The following is a 26736-nucleotide window of genomic DNA, read 5'->3' as shown; positions in this document are numbered from 1 at the left end:
TCCATGCTTGTATATCATCTGGAAACTAGTGTAGTGTATTTTTCTGTAGATCTGAGGCACTGTACCTTAGAATGGTTAGTACCTCTTGGTCTTAGAATTTCAATTAGTGCAGAGGAAAATTAAGATGGCATCCCACTTCCAACACTCTGTGAAGATGGAGCAGTACCTGTATATCATCATGTTAACTGACATTGTTCTTTTAAAACTGATCTTAAAGGAAAGAGGTTTAAAACATTAAACTAGTATATGAAAGTTAATAAATACTGATGTTCATCATTTCCACTGCTTCAGGATTGCTGGAACAAGTTGGTTGGAAGGTAAGTTGTCAAAAGTGTACACAAACAGCACACTTTTCCCCAAAGAGAAAAGTCCCCAAACCACAGTAATGCACATGTAGTATATTAAAATCTTGTCAGAAACCTTTTAAAAGTAAAATTACTCTGCAAGAAATAAATGTTGGGTAAAAGTACAAGCAGTACTGTAAAATTCTGACAGAACCCTTTAGAAGTAAAGCAGAGCGTGTCAAATCAACAAAGTTTTGTTAAATGTAAAATGTTAGAATGCTGTTCACCAAAACTAACTTCACCAACAAGAGAAGTTTTCATATTTTCTTTTTTTTTTTTTTTTACCTACATCAGGACTACCTTAGTTTGGAAAGTCAGTATGGTTTCAAAGTAGAATTAGTCTGACAGAAATAAATGGGAATCTTGACTTATGGATAAACTTGGAAAGGTATTTATTTGTCCAGAACTTTTTCAGTCGGGTCATTGAAACCTCTGTTGCAAATGGTCTTGTTTTTAGAAGGATTTGGCAGAGAAAACATTAGATATTCTGAAACAGTTGCCCACAGCTAATCTAAGACCACAGTTGACCCAAGTGGCAGCCATTACATCTGTCTCTTTGCTGATCATGCACTTCATTCATAATGCAGTGGATATGGCAGCTGGAGCAACAAACTCAGGCAAAGCGATGCAGCAGCAGGCCTAGCTGCACTTTGTTGCCTTTATGGAACACTTTAAGGTGGCATCCTTCAATGCTCTCTTTGATAGAACCTCTTTGACAACCAAGGCAAACTGTTGCATTGTGAGCAGTACACTTGGTGCTGTTGTGGTGAAGCTTTCAGCCTTGCAATGGTCCTTTCAAAGGAACCGAAAAGGTTCCAATAACATATGGGTTTGAAAGCCCCAACAGTCCCCAGATAACAGAGGATCCTGAAATTGAGGGGAGCTCTTCTCTTCTAACTGCTGCCCTAAATGCAGAGGTGGCCCTTGCCAGGAGGGGTTCAATTGATCTTTTCGAGGATCCCGTCAGTAAGAACCCTGAATGGTTGCCTGATTGAAGAACCCTGGAAGTAGTCAAGGTATGCCTTTCCTGTATCCGCCTAAGTGATTAGCCATAGTGCAGGATAAGTGGTAAGGGAAATTATACCCAGAGGCTAGTCTATAGCATTTTTATCAATGCCCAAACATCCACCCTCATACTCTTACAACAGTCCACCCTCTCAGAAGAGACTACCTCCTAAAAACAAGTCATCTAAGAGGTCTGACCAGACCAGAAAATGGTAGATTTTACTCTTAGTTGTTCTTGGTGCATCGAAGGACCCAGGACCTCAAAGCAGTCCTCATCCTAAGTTGATTGAATCAATAAGTGTAGAAGGGATCATTCTGGATGGTCACACCTTATTTTAAAGGCTGGTGACTGGATGAGTTCTTACGATCTGCAGGATGCATTACTTATGTATCAGAATTGCAAAGTCATCCATGAGATGCCTATGCTTTCAGGTGGGAGCAAATTGTTACCTATTTTGAGCCCTGCTATTTGGCCTCAGTGCAGTCCCCTGGTCATTCACAAAATGCATGGTTGGAGTTGAAGCGCACATGCAATTGCAAGGAGTGATGATTTTTCCCTACTTGACAACTGGCTCATAGCAGAACCCTTTATGGAAAAACTTTTGACAGCACAACAATGCTTGTTCTGGCAGATTCTATCTTTGGGGATCATTGTCATTATGGCAAAATCCCAGCTGGATGCATCACAATCTGTGACATTTATAAGTTGTAAGTTAGATACAGTCAACCAGATGGCAAAATTACCATCAGACAGGAAGTCATATGTCTTTCAGAAAACCCAAACCTCATTGTGGCTGTGGTACTAAAGGTGTTGGGCCTGATGGCTGCCGGTATAGAGAAAGTAATATATGCCAGACTCAACATGAGGGTATTATATTGTACACTCAGGACTCAGTGGATTAATCAGCTGTTGTGGTGGGCAAATCCACTAAATCTCTCCAAAGGAACACCATTTTTTGACCAGCCGCCACTGCCATGATAGTGATAAATGTGTCCATCCTGGGTGAGGAGCATTATTTAAACAGAACGGTCCAAGGCAGGTGGACAGCACAAGACGTGGAGGCATTTTAGTACTTTCTCCCTCATGACAGTGGTGTGTTACATCAGCAAGGTGTAACACAGTCTTACCATCTTTGCAGAGAAGTCTTGAGGGTCAAGGAGTTGGCTGTAAAATCAAATCACTTTCTTATTGCAGTGGACATACTTGGGATATCCAGTGTGATTGCAGACAGGTTAAGCAGACAGGTTTTTCTCCCACACCAATGAATGATCTCTCAACATGGCAGAGCTCAGAAGATATTCCAGAGGTGGGGAAGACCTTTCTGATAAAATGCTTCACCATTCAGCATCAGATGTGACCATTTCTTCACCACCATGCCCCAAGAAAAGTATTCTCCCACATTTGGCTCCCAGATCTCCTGTTTGCATTCCCCCATTTTCACTTATAACCAGATTCTGCCTGAAAACAAAGATATGCAGAGTGAAGGTCATGCACATAGCCTTGTTCTGGCCATGCCAGATATGGTTCTCCCTGCTATGGCATCATCTCAAGAGAAGAAATCTTCCATAGTGCCCTTGACTGCAGTTTCACCAATTTGTTTGGGCAGCTTCACACAGACATTCAGTCCCTACACTTGACTGCATGGTTTCTCCACTTGCAGTGATTTCTGCTGTGAGGGGGTCAGTATGCTAACTGCCTATCAAAGACCTTTGACAAAAAAATTTTATAAAGGCAAATGGAAAAAAGTTTACTAACTGGGCTGCTTAGCAGGATGTCGACCCCTTTTCAGTTTCTGTGTTGTAAATACTTACATTTTTATCAGACATTTTCATAAAAGGGGCTAGTTACTCTTCAGTAAAAGTTCATCTGCCAGCTGTATTATCTTTTTGTCTGGGATTTTTTTTTTTCTTCCCCAGCATCACATAAGGTATACAAAGCATTTTAAAAGGAGTTTTCTACTCCACACTACTCTTGGTTCACCCTGTTCCCCCTTGCGATCTGTATTTTTACTAGAGAGATTGACTGAGTCTCCATTTCAGCCAGAAAATTCCACATATATTACATTTCTGACCTGTAAGACTATCCTCCTGGTAGCTATTACTTCTGCAGAATGTGTGTCAGAGCTTCATGCTCTATCTTCCAAGTCTCCTTAGCCAATTTTCCATCAAGATAGAGTCACTCTTAACAATAATCTTTCACTTATTCCAAAAGTGGCCACTCAAGTGAGTTTGAATCAGTCCATTCATTTTACTGTTATTTTTTCCATACATTTCTAACAAAAGCAAATATCAGTTGCATTGCTTATATGTACACAGACAGCTTGTGTTTTATACCTTCATTAAGCTAAAGACTTCAAAAAAGATAACAAATTGTTTTTCCTTTTCTAACACCAGGAAAGTTAAAAAAGTTACCAAAAAGTAACTAAGATTACCCTTTCCAAGTGGATGTCCATGTGCATTAGTTACTGTTACTCTTCCTATGACAAACCCTTGACACTAAGCTGAACGCTTAGCTGCCAGGGCTAAGGCCACATCCAGAGCCTTTCTATGAAATTTAACACTTGAAGAGATTACAGCTGCTACTACTTGGTCAACCTTACCTGCTGCTGAGCATAACAGCTTGAACTTCTTGTGGTTCCACGATTCTTAAAGACTTATTATCGTAGACCACCCAAGGTTTCTGAGAATTTTGTATACCAGTTTCCAATGTCTGGACAGGGCCAAATTAGATAAATAAGTTGCAAGCTTCACAGAACATTATAAATTTATCTGGTTCTGTCTGGACACTGGAATAACTGACCTACTTAGTCCTCTTCCAAATTGTCAATTCTGAAACAATGTGTAGGAGCTCCTGTGGCCTGGTTTCACTCCACAGTTCCTAATTACATATTGTTCTAGTTTTCCCTCCATTTAGGCTGTGTATGTTTTCTAAACGTTATCGTATGATTTGGAGTCTATCTCCCAGGAGCAAGAGTTTATGAGATAGGGAAAGACTTAACTTTCAAGGCGTTGTTGCCAGATAAAAAGTGCCAAGGTGACAGTCCACCAATTGCTAGTGTCCAGACAGAGATCAGCTCAATCTAACATTCTAGTAAATACATAACTTATGCTTACAAGATACTTCCTGATGCCACTTTGAGTTGTCAGCATGAGCTTTTAAATAGTATTCCTTCATTTTTGAATAGTTTGAACAGTTTTCTTTTAAAAGTTTCTTTCCTGAGTTTGAGTCCTTTAATATGCTTGTAATGTTCAGTTCTGTTTTTAATCTCCCTTCTACCTTTATGGATCTGAATGTTAAGTACATTTAGTCACTTTATGTAGCTTTTGTGGCAGACATAACACTGTTTTGATTGCCTTCAAACATTAACACTGTCATTGTCTTCACAAGTGGTTTGGTTTTTAGAACTGTACACAATACCCATGATGGGATGTCACTAATTCTTTGTGCATTTAGAGAGTGATTGACTTTCTCCTGTTGATATCTGTCCTTGCATATCCCGGAATGTTCGCCAATATTTTTTTACAGATTTCTTCCTTTGATTTTATACTCTTCAACTTGTTTGAATTAGCTATATCATTGTGCATATCTCCTTGTGTTAAAATTGCTTCACCTTCCATTATCCCTTTTCCCTGGATTTTTTTTCTAAGGTGCATTAAATCTGAGCTCCCATAACTTAGACATACCATATTTGGTCTATTATGTTTCATCTTCTCCTACATCTTCTTGCTTGTCGTCTCTGTTTTGCATTTTGTAATATTGGTAAATAGTCATTAATAGAGAGGAGAATGAGAAGATGTGATTTAAATGCACCACATCATCGAAGAACAGCTAAAATTGGAGTGAATGGTGGACACTGATTGATAGCTGAAGAAGGGAAGATAGAAAACTATCAAGGGAGTCTGACTTTATGGAGAGAGTGATAAGGCCTTAGAATAAATTGACAGTGAATGCAATAAAGTAGTTCTACAGGGGAAGTTGGAACAAGTGAGGGGAAATAAAGGATAGGTGCTTGAGGTTTTCCTGCAACACTCTGGTTGACATGATGGACCATGTTGCTTCTATTGACCTCATGTTTGTGTGACGTCTTCTGTCAGCGAAACTTGTATCGGCATAGAAATAGACATTCATGGTGTATTGTAATTTCAGCTAATTCAATTGTGTTTAAATAAATTTCTAGTAGTATTGCACAAAAGTATAAAACTCTGTTCAACCAAGGCCTAGTCAACTCATGAATGATACAAGGTAATGAAAATGTATATGGTAGAGATAAACTACCACAATATTTATGGGAATATAACAGCACAAAGCTTCTGCAAACTATAAAATTTGCAATATCATTTGTCTCTCAAGCAATGGAGAACATGAGTGTTTAATCCTAAACAAGTCATATTGACTTCCAGCACACTGAAGGTGATTCTTGTGATACTTTCCCTAACTCTATGACTTTTTTTTTTTCAACTGTTGTCCACCTATGACTGACATTCTGTCTCACATACGAAGTGGCAGTGTTAACTTAGATTCCCAAATAGCAACGTAGTCCTCTCCCAAACAATGATATAAAACATTTCTAGGGGAACTTCCAAGGTAGCTGTCAAAACATTAATATGCTGATTAAGCTCTGGCAGTGTGAAAACTGAGAAATTGTTAAAAATCCAGTAAAAGCTTTCAATTTAAGTGCAGTATGCTTACTGGACAGTAATTACCCTGCCTGGATGCAAGCAAATAATAAATTTAGAGAAAATAAGTAAAAAAAAATCAACCAGAGGAGAAGAAGAAGAAAAGTTCTGGCTTGGAGGAGCCCTACAACAGTTAAGCAAAAAAAAAAAAGTTTTTTTCAACTTTAGTACAGAAGATGGCTTCCAGTAATTCAGAAGAAAAATAAATCAAATGTATTAAAAATTGTTTAAGTGAGACACTGGGGGAATGTATGAAGTCAGATGACAAAAGGCTGAAACATAGACGAAGCTTTAAATACATATCCAGATGAGCTGATAAAACTGCAGAAATTCGAGACTAAAGTGAAGGAATGACTAGCTGAACATGAGGCTTCTCGAGAACTGTCTCAAAAAACAGCATAGTTAGAGGCCAGGACACGTAGAGAAAACATGATATCTTTTTGCTGTACCAGAGAAACTTGAAGGAACAGACTGCATTCATTTTGTTAAAGTACAAATAATTGGTTTGATGTTCTACAGCAGGACTTGTTAATTGAGACCACTTCAAGGCCTTGTCCTTTTCTGTATCATACATTCTTCTGAAAAAGTGACCTCTGCCTTGTGTATACCAGACCCTATCCTGTCAGACCTATTGCACATTTGCAAGTCTAGTATACAACCACTCAACAGATCTCAATATCTTCTGCAACTTAAGTAGAACATGTTGTGATAGGTATGTATCATAGTGACTTATTTCCCTCCATATAAAGCACAGCACTTCTCGTACTATATTCAAAAGTAAATTGAATGAATGGGTAGGTAACCACAAATTCACCCCAAGTTTAGCAACCTTGTCCATCTTGGCTAGAGTCAGCATCTAAATGCCTCAGCTTATTCTTGTTCCACTCATCTCTCAGTTATTTATATGCAAAATAGAAGGACTAAAAACTACCTTAGGAATGTAAGGGCTAAGATTCTTTTAATTGTCACAGATCAGTAGCCTAATAATTACCTATGGAACCTATCAGATGGCATATCAAATGTTTGCTGCACATTTGACCATAAGAAATCAGCTAAGACTTATAATAAAAAGATGCAATTGTACAAGTAGAAAGAGCTCCTGACAAAGTTGTGGCAGAAGTGCGAGTTATTAAAAAATTGAGACAACAGAGTGTTTTTGGAAAATAAGTATTCACTGTATAGCAGGCAGAAGAGAAGCAAATTTGTCCAACCAGTCTAGCAATGTTGAGGGACAGGAGTGATCTTCAGGTTGCTATATCCGTCTGTCTTCAGAATATTTTTACCTGGAGAAGCACATATATTTTTGAATGAAGAATCAGGCTAATGAGTAAATGCAAAAGCTTAGCCAGCAAAGAGTGAGCCAGTAAGATGGAGACTCTTCTCTTCATTACTCTGACAGCAGTAAAGCCCAAAGAGAGTGAAATCTTTTCTTTTGTTCCAAAGGAAACTGCTTGAGTGACAGCAAAAAGATCAGAAGCCAGCTAGAAAAATCATGAGTACTTTGGTCTCAGACAAGAGACCAGTGTCGGAAGGGCAGCAAGATGATCAAGAAGACCGCCAGCAGTAATGTAACTGTTTGTACCTTACTCAGCTATTGTGCATCGCACTAATTATTGCTCACCCTAATGCATTTATTTAACATTAGCTTCGCTAAAAGGCGACTAAAATTGATATGATGATCAAGCATTTCATTACTCTGCTTAATGTGCAACACAGAATCTGGTGTTCTTCTGCCTTTAAATGAGAATTGCCAAATTTTCATGCATTCAACTGACTTTGCTTTGCTGGTTATTCTACTGACTCTGGTTAATTGCGACATAGAAGTACCGTGATTTACTGTCTTTAAATGTGATTGCCCATTTCCTGCATTCTTCTGTCGTTGTTTAACTTGCAATACAGTTTTTCCTAGTCTTATGTCTTGTACTGTACTCTGACCAAATGTTTACAATGTAAGATGTTTAATACCTAATTTACCAAATAATAGCCTTGCTAATGGGATAGTACTCGAAGAGTGTTTCAGCCACATCAAGCGGCTCACTGTTCTCTAACCCATAACGAACACCTGTTCTAGCCTATAGTACACACAGTCACTGTATTAGACCTCCTGTAATATACTTCTCTTTACCAAGACACACTCTCATTTACTTGTGCTGCCTCTTTTACTGTATGGGCTCACCACTGACGTCCCTACCAGTTTAATATTACTTATCTTCCCATATGCTCTTCCTTTATATCTACAAGTAGACTCTACCTTGTATACAGTTGTTTAACATTTCTGAACTATTCTAATAAGTCTCCCAGCCTGCTTCCATAACCCCCTTTCCTTCCTGATTCACACTAAGCCCAACATCAGCTGCAGCCACTAGATGGTGTTATTTGATCTATAATATCCTCCCCATCTTTATATCTAATAGTATCCCACACACTATTTTTAATAACTACTGTATATCTACTTTGCTTTACTCCCTAACAGCTCGCCTGATTTGCCCTTCTACATCAAAGTAGTCACATAACCACTAGTACAAGGTATTACTGTCTTGTCACTTGCCTAACCTTGTTCTTTGTCCTATTACCATATACTTAAACCTACATGGTAGGACAGTCATTCTCTTGGTGTGGCATCTGAGCTTCTTCACTCCTTTTGTCCTTACACAGGCAATAAACACAGTACTAGGTCAGGAATAACTACTGTGATAGCTCTGCTGCATACCAACGTACTGGATGTTTTGCATTGTATTTTTCAACGTTTTGCATTGTATTCTTTTCAGGGTGCCACTTAAGAAGTGCATGCATTAGCCCTTGTTACACATTTTTATATTTAGCTGTCTTGCTACTCCCTAGACTTTTATCTATCCTGTCTGACCCTATTGGAGCATTATCTAGCTACATATTTTCTATTTGTCAGTATTGTTATATCTTTATATTAGTATCACTGATTTACTTTTTCCTCTTTCCTCAGTTAACATAAACTCTCTCTACTCCTATTAGGTGAAACCACTATAACTGTGCTCCTCCCTCACTCTGATAGATACAACGATCTACCACAAAAAGTCTGGTCCCTGTGAACCCCTAGTCACACGGTGGAAGACTGGATCTTTTGGTCCGCTGCCTGACCTACTATATAAAATGTATGTGTACCATTGTTTAGCCCAGTGTAAAAATTGTTTAAGTAACTCGGTCTCTTTTTTGGTTCCCCTCCATACATCACCCCTCCTGTCCCCTTAGTAGCCTCTAGTATTTAATGGACTACCTTCCCCGTCTCTCCTCCCAACACCTCCTTTTCACCACCTTGCACAAAATTGTTGTACCATCCCGGACTATGCTCTTCTCCCATTTCTCTCTGCTCTAGCCCTACTTATCACTGCATTCTGCACTCCCATTTCTTTCTGCTCTAGCCCTACTTATTACTGTATTCCTACCATGTACTGCATTTTAGTCATTAAATTGTTTTTCTCTCCACTCCTATACCTACTCTATCTAGCCCCTCTGCTCCCTACCTACCAACATTTGCAACAAAAAAAATTTACCACTAAACACTAAAACAATTACTAACTACTCCACTTACATCTCTTCTCTGTCACTTAGGGTTTTACTCTGTATACTACTCAACTTACTGCTTTGTTTTCTTTCTATCATCTTTCAAGCACTGTACAAGTCTGGGCCTTCCCGCTCGGTTCCCCCCTCCCTTTGCTCGGGCTCACTCTGCTCCCCTACCCCCATTTCCACCCACCCCCATATCCATTATATGTATAGTTAGCCTTATCACACCCACAGCTCTATTACCCAATTAACACCATCCCCACCCTGCCTACCCAACAGATCCAAATTAACCAATCCACTAACCACTTTCCTTCCATCCTCCTTAACCATCTACCCTACTCTCCACAATAGCAATTTCTCCCCCTACTGTTACTGTCTATACTATCTCTCCATTCATCCACTATCCACAGTTATGCCGCTATGTCCACACTCCTTCTGTCCCTGTCTCTCTCAATCCTTCTTCACTTCACTACATTTCATCTCACTCACATACAGTTCACACCCACATAACCAACCCTCCAATCACAAATCGTACTCCAACATATCTTCTAGTCTTTACTCCACTAACACAATGCTGTTCCTCAAACCCAAAATCCTCTCATACACACATTACACCCGACTTACAATGTCCCTCATAATACATTACAACTATAAGCAAAAACTCCTATCAGTACTACATCTACATAGTACCACTACCCTATCCCAATGTGAGGACATCCACCCTAACCCGGACCTACTACATCCACCACCCCCCAAAATCTCACAAGTCCTTGACACTAGCCGCCATTAACATACAAAGATTAAAAATAAAATTCCATAATTTCATACCTGGATGTCCCATTTCAAACCTGATATACTTGCTGTTACCAAGACATGGCTAAAACCATATATAAATGACACCAAATTTCTCCCACCTGGTCTCTCTTGTCTAAGATCTGACAGACTCAGCAAGATAGGGGGTGGAGTGGCAGTTCTGTACCCTAACTACCTTGCCACCATCCCCCACTCTAACTCCATTCCTCAATTCTCCACAGCTGAATTCATCATAGCACATCTAAAAATGAACGATTTCAAAACTCTCAGTCTATTTGTCTTATATATTCCACCAGGCAATAATATACCTATATTAGAATAAATCTTATCCTGGACCTCCAGTAATATCCACAATGGAACAAAAATTTTAGGTGATGTTAACATAAATTGGCTAGACCATTCAACTACCTCTTCCAATGTATCTGTCAATCTCTATAACTTCACTCAGCTCATTACTAGCATAACCTGACCTACAAATAACAGTAGTGATTCCATTCTCGACTGGATTTTAGTCTCAGACCCTAATAAAATTTCCTCAGCAGGAACTCTCCCCTGCAATATTAGTGACCATCACCCTGCCTGCATAATACGCAACACCTCCTCAACCCTAAACCATCACCAATACAAGCCTACTAGAAAGTTAACTAACTTTGACCAAACAAACTTCAATAAAATATTGAGTAAAATCAACTGGAGTACTCCAAAATCTTTACCCCTGGACAAAGCTGTTGAATTATTCAGTTCAGCATTCCTGAACATCCTCAATAGAATGACCACCCTTCAAAACAAGAGGATAAAAACAAATCAAGTAATCTGGCTTTCTAGAGAAACCAAACAACTTATGACTACAAGAGTCAGAACATGGAAAAATGGCAGAAAGTTAAAAAGCCCATCAAGCTCCCAACTCTTCAAACAGCTCCGTAACCAAGTAAAACATCTAGTTATTAAGGACAAAAAACAATACTTTCTCTGTCTCCAAAATGACTCTAAACATAACCCTAGAAGTATACCATATGTATTATATTTACTACAGTGTGATTGGTTAATTGATATTAGTTTCACTATTTAAGTGATGTGTGATGTCAGCAACTGATACTCTGATGATACCCCAAGTGTGTAGGGGTGAAAGTGCTCAGTATCTTTTTTACCTTGTCTGCTCTGAGTTTTGTTTTTGTTTTGTATTTTATATTAAACAAGTCCGCATTACACAGAGTCACCTTGTTTGTTTTACTAGTTTATAACCCCAGAAGATTTTGGAACTCAGTCTCTACTCTACTAAACCCAGGTACCATAAGCAATCCTTGCTCTAATCCTGACAAAACACCTGCTGAAATTGCTTCACTTTTCAGTTCCTTCTTTATAGGCACTATATCCAAACTAGCTGACACCATTCCACAGACTAGTTACAACAACAAGCATTAACTCATCTTTCAGCTTCTAATCCCCCTTCCCAGTCTTTTACCTTCTTCCTAGTTCCTACATCCACAATAACTAAGCTCTTACTAAAACTCAAACCCATTAGTACTGCCCCAGACAACTTACCCCCTGAATATTTGCAAAAAACAACCAAATCTATCAGCTACCCTGTCAGTATTCTCATAAACAGATCTATCCAAGAAGCCTATGTACCCTCCATCTGGAAAAAAAGCTTATATCATTCCCCTACATAAAGGCGGCATTAATACAGAAATCTCTAATTTCACCCCATGCCATACTATCCCCATTTCTAAAATAATGGAAAATGCATTCAGTCTCAGCTTATGAATTAGCTTCTCCAAAACCAACTCCTTTCCACTACTCAGCATGGTTTCGACCGGGACACAGCACTATAACCACCCTCCTTTCCTTTCTGAACACTGTCATCTCCCATCGTAATGATGACCAACTTGTTTCTGCACTCTTCCTCGATCTCTCTAAGGTCTTTGACACCATATCCCATTCTCTTCTCCTTTCTAAACTCTCACACCCAGGCATGTCCACATCTGCTCTTGACTGGTTTTCCAGTTATCTTATAAACAGACAATCTACCAAGTGGCTTCATTCCCTTTCACCTTTTCTCACTACTGCCACTAGAGTTCCCCAGTGATCAGTTTTAGGACGTTTTCTTTATAGTATCTTCATCAACGACTTTCAGTCTGCTATTACTCATGGATCTATAGTACAATGCGCAGATGATTCTACAATTATCTGCTCCAGCACCTCTGAAACAGAACTCCTGACCTTGACCCAAAAAGCTTTTTCCACCACCAAAACTTGGATAACCACTAACCACCTTGCCTTAACAAAACTAAACTCTTGTTGTTTAAACCCAAAAGAACACCACCCTCAGTAAATCTAACTTCATTATCTACTCTTGTAACAAAACTGCTATAGAAGTAGTCCCCCATACCAAATTACTCAGTGTTATTGTAGACAATAATTTAACATTCGACCAACACATCAACAACAACAACAAAAAACACACCATAAACTTGGAACCCTTTATAGACATAAACACTTCTTAAATTTTTCTACCAGAAAAATACTTGCTCAAACTTTTCTCCTACCCTCTCTTCTCTCCAGTGCCCCCATTCTTACAAACATCCAGTCCTGCTTAAAAACTAAAATGGACTCCTGCTACAACAAAATTGTGAAGTTTGTGACAACTGCAAAATTTTCCTCCCATCGCTGCCATTCTTTACAATCCCTGAACTGGCCAGAACCACAACATCTTGCACACATACAACTGTCTATGGCACACAAAATGATATACAAACCTCTTGAATGCCCAGCCCTCCACTCCCTTCTAACACTCTGTCAACCGAATAGGTATCACAGATCTGAAAACCAATCTCTTATCCAAGTAAATAGACCAAAACTCCCTGCATGACAGTATCTCTACTCTTTCACTGTCGCCAAACTCTGGAATCCTTTTCCACCCACTCAGGACCATTAATAGTGCCCCGTTATTCAAAAAGACCTTACATCAATATCTCTCTTCTCAATGGCTCTGCCCATGCACATCTCCAAATTTTCAATAACCTGATTCTCCTACTTCACCCCCCTCTAAAACTATACTCCCCACTTTATGCTTCTTAAGTATCACCCTTGAAAATCATATACTACCCCAATAGCCTCTCAAGATATCTGTACAATAGTGTAGTCGCCTATGCCTGTTTCATGTATACTTTATAAGCTATTGCTTAATCAAATGTACTAAAATTGTGTGTATGACTCATGTGTCCTTTCTGTTAAATTCTTAATACATTCGATACCTTTGATTAGAATCAACGTTGACTTCATAAGTTGTAACCATATAATTGTACAATGTCCCAATTGATTGTCAATATTAATACTCTTTTTGTAACTCTATTACAATTTGTAATTCTTGTATAACAACTTATTTCTTCTTGTATAATGTTATGGAGTGTTTATCCCCAGGCTTTCACTGAAAATGGGCTCATTTCTGCCCAGCGGACTTTCCCGGTCAGCAAAAGCAAAAATGTGAAATTAGTGATTAAATAGGAGAATTGCAAAACATCAGTCCCATTAGATGTAATTGAACAGGTGAACTGTGTTTCTGCATGGAGTATTGGCTGAAAAATGGAAAATTGACTGTATTAAATTGGGAAGATTCTAAAACATAACCCCTCACTTTATCATTAATTTTAGAGGGACAATGAAGGAAATGAAGAAGTGACTGTATTTTTTATAGTTGTATAAATAAGCTGCAAATCGCATGTTATATTGTAAAACAGTTCTGTATAGTATGCAGTTAGAGGTATTTTAAATGTGAGGTGGGGAGAGTTTTATCAGTGACTGCTGCATATGCTAATGTTATTAACGAAGAAAGCATTTTTTTTCTTTCAAGCTTTATACCATAACAAGGAAATAGGCAATTTAAAGCTAAGATATTGCTTCTTTTTAAATCTTCCCGTTTTTATAGATGTGGATGTCTAGAAATACACAAGTGTTTTTAAACAAAAATGCTCGAAAAAGAACAGACAGTGATGAAAACATGAACAATTATAGATGTCCTTCTATTCCCATGTTGCAGTATTCTTACTGTGGGATCCTCCACCTCAGGTGACCCGAACGTCCGGCTCCTATGTAAAAGCTTAAGTCTGGTTGCTGACAGATACGTGGGATGTCACACACAGGACCATAAACCAGGGGCCTTAAATGTGACATCTGCATGCACAGACCTCAGAACTTTTCTGCCTTTGTCGAACGGCAGATCAATTGTTTCCCTCCTGCCCAATCGGACAGTAGTGTAAGGAGAACCAAAAGGATGCCATCTAGACAGGGTAAATGTAATGAAGGGGGTTAGGTGGGTGGGAAGGAATACTGCAACATGGAAGAGAAGGACATCTATGTCTATGGTAAACTTTTACACAACTATTTTATGGCCTTCTATTCCCATGTTGCAGTATTCTTACTGTGGGAGAGTGCCATAGCTCAAGATGAAGGAAGGGTGGTGGAAGAGGTTGCAGATTCTAGGAATCCATGCAGGATTGCTCATGCAAATCTTGTCCTGGCTCTGGAGACGTGTTCCAATTTGTAATGTTTGGTGAAGGTATGCACAATGGACCATGTGGCTGCCTCAAGAATGGTAGTTGTGTCCAGGCCTTTGAGGAAGGCCCCAGAAGAGGCCACAGCTCTTGTAGAGTGTGTCTTAACCCCATATGGCAAGTCTTTTCTGTGGTAGGAGTAGCAGAAGGAGATGTTTTTCTTATCCAGGAGGAACTAGTTTGTTTGGAAGAGAAGGACATCTATGGTTATGTTAAGCGTTTACACAACTATTCTTTCTTTATTGTAGTAGCAAATTAACTAGCTGTTTTTTCCATTAGCAGATACCGTTAACTGAAGATGAGTATGCTGTATCTGCAGGCAGTTAATAATGTGTGGCCTGAGCAGTGTATTTTAAGTGGAATCTTTGAGGTACACTATAATTAACTTTTAAAAGGATATTAACATGCAGTTCAGTGAAAATAAAAAAAGTAAAGCAAGAAATGAAGTTTGAGACAGGGAAGTAAATAGTTATGCAAGTAGTTCTTGCTCTAATAGCCTTAGTATTTTAATGTATTAAATATAGCAGTGCAAAGGTTAGTTTATTTAAGGGTAGCCAGTGTACTTTTTCTTAATGCTATAAGTTAATGTTTACTGAAAGCATGCAAGTTGTTTTCCCCATCTAGGAGGGAAATAGAGATAAAGACAGATAGCAATCTGTGTATGTGGGAACATAGTCTGTAGCATGTGTATTAGCATGGTTAACATTAAATAATACTTGAGTGCAGCCATTGATTTGAAGTAGATGCGCCTATTTGGAGAGGAAGACTTCCATTCTGGAAAGTGGATATAGTTTTGTGTGTTCACAAAAAAACAGATGTGACTTGAAATTTATGCATTTATTTATTTATTTTGAGTGTTTTTATTGAAGAAAAAAAGAGAAAATGTAACTTGAGTTCAAACAGATATGAAAAGAAGCAACTGCATACATGATGAGCCTGCCAGCCATTAGTGTGTGCAGTAAACTTCAAGATGGAAACATATGTTCAAAGTAACTCTCACTCATAATTTGGGAGTAATAGCATTTTGTCAGAATGGCTGCTTTGTTAATATTAATATGGGATATAAATGACATTACAGATTGAGATAAAAAGCAAAGAATTATTAAGCGTATAGTGCAAACAGCAATGTTATGAGAGATGCATATGAATGGAAATATACATGTGAATTTGACAAGGAAAGGGTTTCAGAGTGAATATTGAACAGAAGGGACTGATAATACTGATTGTGAGAAGGATCCTGAAAGTGATAGAAGAGGAGGAAAAAAGGATAATGTTAAATTTGCAGTAGAAATCCGCTATTGTCATTGGAGGAAGATTATACAGGCACGTATATAATATGTATTTATATTCTGCTTAAAACTACTATTATGGAGCTTAAGAGAATTTTGAGAGAAATAATAAACTTTCATCAGTGAATAAGTCTTATGGGTGGAGACTGAAACCTGATCTCCAGTAGTTTAGATGTATCAGTGGGACCTAGATGGCAAAGTATAATAAAGGAGGATATAGTTCTGAAGAAGTATGTGAGAATGTTTAGTGTGGAAGATGGGAATTCAGTATTAGGAACTAATATAGAAGTTACAGCCTTATATATTATTCCCCAAGTTACAATAACTAGACTATGTAAATTGTTTCACATTGGAAATATTTGAGACCCATCCAATAACTATCCAAGATCATACACTAATAAGAACTAAGATGACAGTTTAGGGTGGTGATATAAAAATGAGATATTGAAATTTATACCATGACCCCCCATTAATATTCCAAAATGTGCATGCTGATTGGCCAGTGTGCACGTTGTAAATCGACTTATACTAATGGAAAAAGGTCCGGTCGCCCGGACTTTTTCCATTAGTATAAGTCTCTTTTAAAACACTGTGTCGCTATGTTAAAAGAGTTTAACATAGCGAGACAGGTTTAAAAAAAGCAACGGAGATCACCGTTGCTTTTTTTAAAGCTGTGTCGCTATGTTAAACTCCTTTAACATAGCGACACAAAAGCAACGGAGATCTTGCTTTCTCCGTTGCTTTTTAAACCTGTCTCGCTATGTTAAATGGGTTTAACATGAGACAGCTTTAAAATAAGCAACGGAGATCTCCGTTGCTTATTTTAAGCTGTCTCGCTATGTTAAACCCATTTAACATAGCGAGATAGGTTAAACAGGAGAAAGCAAGATCTCCGTTGCTTTTTACTGTTTCATTATGTTAAATGGGTTTAACATAACGAGACAGCTTTAAAATAAGCAACGGACATCTCTGTTACTTATTTTAAAGCTGTCAAGCTATGTTAAACCCATTTAACATAGTGAAACAGTAAAAAGCAACGGAGATCTTGCTTTCTCCGTTGCTTTTGGCCACAACTCTGATGTACTGCTTAGGCATGCGCAGTAGATCAGAACTGCCGCGGATACCAGACAGCTGCGGAAGGGCAGCAAAGAGGCATTATACAATGCCATTATTTAAGAAAAATAATTATTTATTTTCTTAAATAATGTCATAGTATAATAGCAATAACCCACTTCTGGGTGTGGGTAATGCGGGATCAACCGTGGGTAAATCCCGCATTACCCACACCCAGGCGTGGGTTATTGCTATAGTAGTTCTTTTATTTTTTTATTAATTTTGTTGACCAGAGAGGAGGGAAGATAATAATAACGATCTGAAAGACTTTAACAGTATTTTAAAAATGTGAGGGGGCATAACAGCATTTTAGAAAAAAAGCTGTGGAAGCTGTATTACTCAAAGAGGGTAAACAATGTTCAGATTTTGGCTTCATATGGACCTGTTTCAATTTTAAACCATGATTATAAAGTGTTTCTGTCTATATTAACTAAAGGAATGGCAAAGATGTTCTCAACATGGATTGATATGGCTCAGTGTGGAGGGGAGGCAATCCTTTGACAACATTAACAGAACAATGATGAGGCAGAGGAGAAGAGCGTGTAAGAAAACATTGCTATTGTTGGTGTGTTTTGATGCAGAGAAAGCACTCAGCAGTGTCAGCTGTGGTTTATGAAGAGAGCAGTGATAACAGTTGTGTTCCCTGATAAAATAACAGAAGTTAATAAAGAGGGCATATGAAGGGAGAGAGGCAAGAATTAAGATGTGTGAGTTCTCTGAAAATGATGGACAGTACAACCAGGCAGGATGCCCTCTTCCCCCTGTGTTGTTTGCTTTATAATTAGTGCAGTGAGCAAATAAAATAAGGAATTCAGAAATTCAATAATTTAACTGGTGTGGTAATCAAAAAGTTAGCTTTATTTGAATGTGATATTATTGTGTACTTCATCATTCCAGAAAGGGATTTTTTTATTTTTTTGAACATTTTGAGACAGTTTTAAGGCTTTTGGGAATATAAAATAAATGAAGACAAACCAAAACCAATAACAATAAGCTGAACTCATGCATAGACTGTTTTAGCAATACCCATACGTATGGGGACATAAGATGAAGCTTTTCAGTGTCTAGATTAAAACGCATTGTGTTCTATCAGCAATGGATGTGTGGAAGGAAACTAAACAGAAGATAATACAAAAATGAAGACACTAGACTATCTTGATTATGGTTAAGGATAGTAAGATACAAACAGGTGAAAATATCTTTAGTCCCTTTAATTTTATACACGGGTGAAACATATTCTTACCAATCAGAGGAGAAGTCGTGGATGACAATAAAGACTTGAAAGAATTTATTTGGGAAGGGAAGATGGAAAGAGGGTAAGAGGTTAAGACAGATAATGATTCTTCCCATAGCACAGGGTGGTTTAGGGTAACGTGATTGAAGGGTAATTTAAAGCTACACAATTAAGATTTGTGTATGTAACTCATGCAGAATGTTATAAATTAACGTGGAAAAGGATGCTGTAATGGGAAGGGGGTCCAAAAGATAACTAGAGACTGGGATTTTGAATGCAAGTCCATAAGGAAAACAGTAAGAAGTACAGAATATTATATTCATAAAGTATCAGAATGTCTTCTAAAAACTAAGCCAGCTCAGGAATGGAGAAAGAAGATTTTATTAAAAAGGCTGTATGAAAGTAAGTTATAGAAAATAGACAAGGGCTCTGAAATTTGCTGGAGGAAAATGGCAAAGAAATTAAGAATATTTGAAGCAAAGATCTCTGGAGAAAGGGTAACAGAGTGGAATGAGGCGACACAGGAGGTTTAGGCTGCAGATTAGAAATTGCCTTTCCTATCAAAAATTGATGAGTATAGGCAAAGATAAGGGGACAGGGGAGTGCTAAGTGAAGCACCAGCTCTGATAAAGTTTTTAGTTGTATATAGATTAGAAGATGCTGTTAAAAATGGAATATTTATTAGGGAATAAACATATTGCATGATGACTAAAATATCAATCAGAGATGGAAAAGACTGGAAAAATTGAATAGAAATGCAGTTTATGAAGAAACAAAGGGATGTAATCTCTAGGACTCCCGAGTGTGTTGTGAAGTCCATAGAGTTTAGGATTGCACTATGGAAGCGTTTGCAGTAGGTGTTTTTATACCACATATAGATTTCAAAGGGTTTTTCCTCATGTAGCTAACAAGTGTGGGAGATATGATGGAGAAAAGAGAGGTAATTGGAAGAATATCTTTTGAGAATGTAGTAAGTTGGCAGATTTTAAACATTTCCTACAGAGTACTTTGACAGTAATGTTGTCATAAGCCATGGTTTAAATAATTAGTGGCAGTGCAAATGAGGACAAGTGTCTAATAGATACTGCAGCTATAACAGCAATTACAGGTACATACCGTGACACCTGGACACTTGCTTACCTCCACTGGCATATCAACCTGTTTTCTTCTGTCTTAACAGTTGATTGAAAAGCAGAAAAAAATGGCAGACATGTCCTTGAGAACCAAAAATTTAATAGACCTGACCAAGAATGCCTGCCTTTGTATAAACAAGCATCACTCACTGATACTTATTGTATAATTCTGGCTCGCTCTCCTTAACCTCTTCTTTACATTGACATTGCCAGTAAGATGTCTGTGTGCAGTCACCCCACCCACATCACCGATATAGCTTGGACATGAGCCTGATGGTGGGTGTCATAGGAACTGCAGTGCATACCACCTAGCAGTTGATGGAGTGGAAACCCCTCTAACTGATGTACTATTGTAATTATAGGTGATGCGGGTGCAGTTAGTGGCCCTCCTAGAACATTAGGGATACAGGCTTTTCCATAGAAAACCTGCAGAGTATTTCTCTCCTGTGAGGTTCTTGGAACCACGTATACTCCCCCATGTTCTACATTATAGCATCAAAAAGCTGGTGTAGTGTTCATTTGATGGCTGCCTGTGGTATTCCCACTGTGTCCCCTGATGGTTGCTGGAAGGTTCCTGTAGCAAGAATAATCAGTGCTACAGATGCCATACTGTCCTCGGGGATTGGTATTACATGCATTCCACGGGGAATTCATGTGAGGGCAGAATATGTCTGCAAGCTCATGCACAGTGTCTCGGTCCACACATGTAAAGCTTCTTTTTTTCTAGTTTTTGCTTATTCTGCCTATTGAACATCCGCTCCCACCTAGTTAGTCAGCTCATTTGTTTCCCATCATGGAGTGAGGCTTATTATCTGGGAGGGGCCATCATTTAGGTATCTATCAGTGGTGGTCTGAGATTTTTGTTTACAACCCTATCCCTGTGTGCACTTGGAAAGTACTAGGAAGGTGACATGCAGTGAGCTGGCCACAAAGAGCTTCTCCTCACTACTGCACGGAGAGCTCCCTTCAAGCAGCCCTATCTGTTTCCCTCTGAAGCATGGAAGGTGGTTTCCCTTGTCTTCACCAGTGAACTTACCCCTACCCAGTGTGCCTTAGATTGCTTACAATCCTCCTCACTCCCAAGAGAGGTGAGCAAGCCATGAACCTTCACTCCTCCCCCACCTTATCTGAACCCTCCAGTGCTGAGATTGCTACTTGAACTCTGGTCACCTGGGTCACAGATAGGGGTCTATCCCTGTGTGCCCCAAAGCCAGACAAACTTAACTTTTTCTTTGGGGCGGACAAAGTTACTTAATGCCAAGTTAATGTTCTGCAACTGATAAACCCTTGACAGAAGAGTTAAACATGATTATATCCTCACTATGGAAACATCTTGAAAAAGAGGCAAGCTTATTAAAATAGAGGATTGTGTGTTATCCCTGTGTTTTATTGGCTATCTAACACTATTTACTTTTTAAGGATTTATACAGTTAAAAAATGCTGTGGTTGTGATGAAAGTCTGTTTGGTTATTCACTGACTTTGAGTCAGTTGCAAGACTGAGCAGCTTATTGCATGACATGGTCTAAGACCAGAATAACTCTACAGTTTAGCTTTATAATTCATGAACTCCTGAACTAGTCATTAATTCTTGTAATTTTTTCTTCCTTTCCATAAAGTGGATTTTAAAGCACTTTTCAAATCCATTATGCGGCACTGAGTGCCTGTATGTAATTAACTGTTGCTGTTCAACTGTTTGTGTACTATTTTGCAGTCTTCTGATTTTGTGACAAAATGTATGTTTAGGAGCAGAGGGTAAAAACGTTAATACTTACTTTTGTAGTGGCCTGACATTTTCTTGATTATATTGTGGGAGGTTTCCATTTTAACATTACTTACCTCATTCAGAGACATAATTTATCCACCACATACTGGTATGTTAACTCATTATATACTAGAATAGATTTGAGCCAAAATATAGGCAGCAAGGATTCACAACCCCCTGTGACTGCAGTCCATGTGACCTGAGTTTGATTAACAGTTCAGTTGCTTGATGGAGCTGACAGGGAGGACGTGGATGCCCATCCAAGGGAGGGGAGGAGAAGGCTAAGTGGCACAGGATGCATGCTTCCATAATTTCATTGAGAATGGTTGGCATTGTGTAGGTGTCTTGGGGGTGGGCCTTTGGTCAGCCAAGCCACTTTCTTGCTGGTAGTCCCCATGAGTGAGTGCATGGAAGCATGCACTTGAAGGGGGGAAGGTATCGTGGGTCCCTGCGGTGATGTGGGTTGCTGTTACCCTGACCATGGAGGTTGTGTTAGGCCATTCAAATGGCATTGTAACTTGTTGCTAATTAAGGTACATCCAAACCTCATTGCCGCCTGAATGATGGCCCCCATCTGACGGCACTCGCCTCGGTGGTTCTTGGGGACTCCCCACCATGTAGGAGTACAACAGCTCAGATCCATTTGGGGGAGGCTTGATTGCCTTCAGGCACTGGTGCAAAAAAGGACATAGAAACAAAACAAAAAAAAAGAAGAAAAAATAGGCAATGATGAAATTGTTACGTAGAGATATTTGGTTAGGGACAGTATGTCTCTAACCAAATATGGTATGTTATGGGTGAAGAATTCTTCTTTCATCAGCTAAATCTCATGATATAAGAAATAGTTATTCCTTATGCCTAGCTGTGTTATAACATTTGAAGTATATTAAACGTTATAGATATATCTTTGCTGTAGTTGTTAAATATATACTGTAACACAACAGTGTATGTGAAGTCACTGCTCAGTACTTCAGGGCCTTTAAAGTTATTCATTCACATGCACAGTATAACTATCTTATTCATATAGGGTAGATGTATGTTATTTTTCATTTTGCTTCTCTATTTAATTTTGTATGTATCACTATTTGTAGTGTTAAAGAGTGAAGTGATAACACCAATGGATGAGCACTCTTGCTGTGTTTTGTTTTTTAGTTTATTAATGTACTGTTATGGTTTTATCATGTTACTGATAAAGCATATCCTAATTTATTTTTTTCCTCTGTCATAGGACTTGTTTATGACACCCTTATGCTAAAACATCAGTGTATCTGTGGAAACACCAACAGCCACCCCGAACATGCTGGGAGAATACAGAGTATTTGGTCTCGATTACAGGAGACAGGACTTCGCACCAAATGTGAGGTCAGTATAAACTATCACAAGAATTCTTGCTAGAAAGCTCATATCTGTACAATAGCTGCACACTTTTGACACTGTGGTAGTAGGAGATCTGGTCTTTATCTTCCTGTTGCCAAAAAGGATGACATATACCTGGATTACCATTTCTGGTGAGAAAGAGGTTACTACAGAATTAGTCAACATTCCATTCTCTGTTAAAAACTTATGTAAATCTGTTTAATTTATGGAGTTGTAGAATGCTGTATAAACACTGGCAGTAGCAGTACTTTGCTGCAGTGTTAAATAGCTGAACGTGTAGCTTTTCAAAAGTGATTTATATGTTTCTTGCATTTACTCTACTTTTATATTAGCTATCAGACATCACATTCATTATAGTTTATTGTGCCTTCTTTTTATTAGTTTGCTGTGTTTGACCTCTAATTTTTCATTTGTAATCTCCCCTGACACAAGCTGTTGACTGAATTGCAGTGCACTCGGATCAAATAAATAAATATATAAATAATTGAACATAGGCTTGTTGTGGAAACGTATTTTAAAAAAGTCTTGTTTAATGCAGGTGGGTGGGCTATCTCTTATGTATGTATTTTAAAATTTTAGAAATAGAGTACAGAGGGTTGAGGCTTTCAAACTGCTGATGAGGTATTTTCTGTTTATCCAAGTTTGTTTTGCTTGCCTGAGTTTGCATAATTTATGACTAATAAAATCCTCTGCACACTTAACCTTGCTCAGAGATGGGTGCCTATTAAGTCTTAACAGGTTTAAAATACATAAAATATGCTTCTGCTGTAAGGGATATATGGTTGACTACACGAAGCACTGCCTCATAGCAAGACGTTGTCCTGTTCGATTCTCATCTAGAGCGTCTTCTGTGTGGAGGCATACGTGAATGGGGCGTGCCTTCGTTGAAGGTTGTGCGTCAGGGCTGGTAACCCGGTACGTAAAAATCCACTACCAATCATTAGCGGACCGGAGTTCCGCTGTGGCGACCCCTAACCGGGAAAAGCCAAAAGACACAAACACGAAGCACTGACAGTTGACATTAGAACTTCACTCTGTTTTCGATAGTTATTTGTAAGATTAGATCTCATTGAGGTAGTTAAAGAGGCAGACCCGCGGTGGTGGTGCTGCAGTAGCGTTGTCGCCTCACAGTAAGACGCTGTCCGGTTCGATTCTTACTAGAGCGTCTTCTGCGTGGAGACATGCATGAATTGGCGTGCCTTCGTTGAAGGTTGTGCGTCAGGCCTGGCAAGCCGGTACATAAAACTCAACTGCCAATCATTAGCGGACCAGAGTTCCGCTGTGGCGACCCCTAACCGGGAAAAGTGGAAAGACACAAACAAACAAACAAACAACCATAAAGGATTAGAAAGTTGAAGGGAGAGAAAGAAATTCCCTTAACCCACTGTCGCTAGTGTAAAATGTCACTGTGGACCATAGCTCTCCACTTTGACAGTCGGTAGTCGGATTGCAAATTGCATTTGTGAACTGTGATGAAAATCTTAGCATGAAATATATTACTTAAATGTGTGTAACACTAGTAGCAAGAGAGGATGTCCTTTAACCAATGAGTACTTTGTTTCTGTTAATAACGTACTGTTAAGTGAAGTGTATCATTAAACATTGCTATCTTTCTTCGGGGGGGACATGTTACAGTAATCTGGTACTAGAGGGTAGTGTCCCAGAAAGTACCTTTGGTAATTCAGGGCTGATGAGAAGATATTAAGGAGTCCTTGTAAACAAGCCTTGAAAGGTTCTGCCATGATTTGTGATTGTGCATATTACAGTGTTTCATAAATATGTAAATTCCTGGTCAAGTGGCAACTGTATCCTGTGTAGAGACATGTTTGGAGAAGGTCTGAGACATAGCTGCTGCTGTTGCTGATTGATATCTTCCTAACTGTATTACTTGTAAGGTGAGTGCTTGTCTCAGTTGTACAAAACTTCCTGAACAAAACCTCTAACAACCTGCCGCGAGCAAATGCCTTTCAAGAACCATAACTACTAGACATACTTTGGGTGTGGCAGTTTCTCTGCATAAAATTAAGTTGTGGCTATAGTTATGTCATGTCATCATTTTCTTGTTTTAAACAGACTAGAGATTCAGCTTAATTTGCAGAAAAATAGGTATGTAAACCTTCCTTTTTTTCTTCGGAGGGGAGATGCTTTCTTAATGCCAGGTTAACATTCTATCCTGTAAATGCTGGCGCAAGAATAATGTTGTAATGGGTGACTTCCAAGATGGCTGCACACTGAGCAGCAGGTGATTAGAGCTCTGCTAGTGTGAAAAGTAAGAAATTGTAAAAATAATAAGTTACTGGTTAGTTAATTATACTGCCTGGATGCAAGCAAAAAAGAAGAAATTTGAAGAAAGTAAGAGGAGCTCAACCAGAAAAGCAGAAGACAAAGCTCTTGCTGTGAAGAACCTTGCAGCTATTCAGTCAAAATCAGTTGAAGTTTCAGATTTAGAACATGAAATTACTTCCATTAGTTTACAGGAAAAAATAAATCAGATCCACACAGTGGGGTTTAAAGTAAGTGAGGCAGCTGAGCAATAAAGTCTTGAGTATGACCCAGGTGACCTGAGTTCAATTAGCAGCTTGGTTGACTGACAGAGTGGCAGGGTGTGCCTGTCCTTGGTATGTGGCCGTCTCATTGTGCCGATCCTTGGCGAATGCATAGGACATCGCTAGAGGAGGCATGGTTACCAGGGTGGAACTAGGACTGGCTGAGCTGCTGTTGAGATGGGGGACGATAAGCTGCTTGCTCACATTGCACTCCCACCCTAGACCGAACCACATTGCCATAAAGGGATGCTGGAAAGGTAGGTCATAAAGAAGCCCCTGGACAGATTTATAGATGTGCTGAGCCCCCATGCTAAGGATCCGTGACTGGTTCCCAAAAATAATGTAATAGGAGTTAAGCTGGTAGACCTGGTGAGGACTAGGCATTCGGGCTGGGCCGGCATTACTGAAGGAAAGGAGGGACCAAAAAAAAATAAGTGAGGCATTGGAGGAATATAGAAAGTCAAATGGCAAGAGGCTGGAAAATAGAAGAAGTTTTAAGTAGCTATTCAGATGTTCTTATAAAACTGCAGAAATCTGAGGCTGAAATGAAAGAAAGAGTGGTGGAGCATGAGGCTTCTCAAGAAGGCATGATCCAAAAATAATACAGCTAGAAGGTAGAGTACACAGAGAGAACCTGAGATTTTTTGCTGAACCTGAGAAAGTGGAGGGAATAGATTGCATTAATTTTATGAAAGTACAAATAAACAACTGGACTAGTGTTCCACAGAAGGATTTGCCGACTGAGAAGGCACATCATGTGTTTGCTCCAAATCTGTCCATGACAATGCAGACAAGACTTGTACTAGTAAAATGTGGTCATACCAGGTGAAAGAGCTGCTCCTGACAAAACTGTGATAGAAGGGAAAAGTATTGAAAACTCGACACACCAAAGTGTTTGTGGAAAATAATTATTCACTGTGCACCAGGCAGAAGAGAAACAAGTTTATCCTGGCAGTCAGTGGATGTCAAGAGGCAAGTGTGATATTCAGGTTACTGTGTCTGCTATCACAATACTAGATTCATTTATCCCTATACGCTGTTTATAAATATCTGTACTACTGAATGATATAAATTTTATATCCAGAAGTCTACATTGTATCTGCATGCTACAAATGTGTTACTCTTTTTATTGTTTTGTACATAGATATTATTATATAACTTGAATTGTGTGTTATATTCACTATATTTGTATACTAAACTCCCATTGTAAATATTGATATTGTATGTTGTACTGTACTGCCATAAGTACTGGGGTTATGATTAAAAAGGGACAACAGATCAGTTCACCTACCCAGTAAAATAGTTATAGTAATTAAATAAATAAATATCCATAAATATATATAATATACATG

The 26736-nt window shown here is 38.8% G+C and overlaps 1 protein-coding gene across 6 annotated transcripts in view; it reads left to right on the top strand.

The window, feature by feature from the left end:
* The window catches only part of HDAC4 (histone deacetylase 4), a 3124471-nt gene that overhangs the window by 2126865 nt on the left and 970870 nt on the right, over positions 1-26736 (top strand). For all 6 annotated transcript variants that reach the window (XM_044075061.1, XM_044075057.1, XM_044075060.1 and 3 more), the window contains one exon: positions 22690-22823. In XM_044075061.1, the coding sequence (XP_043930996.1) occupies positions 22690-22823 (134 nt within the window). The remainder of the gene's footprint in view (positions 1-22689; positions 22824-26736) is intronic.

This window comes from Protopterus annectens, chromosome 6.part0 (assembly GCF_019279795.1).
Source record: "Protopterus annectens isolate FY-2018-M chromosome 6.part0, PAN1.0, whole genome shotgun sequence".
NCBI lineage: Eukaryota > Metazoa > Chordata > Ceratodontiformes > Protopteridae > Protopterus > Protopterus annectens.
Note: the sequence above shows the minus strand (reverse complement) of the source record. Positions and strands in the feature narration are given on the sequence as shown.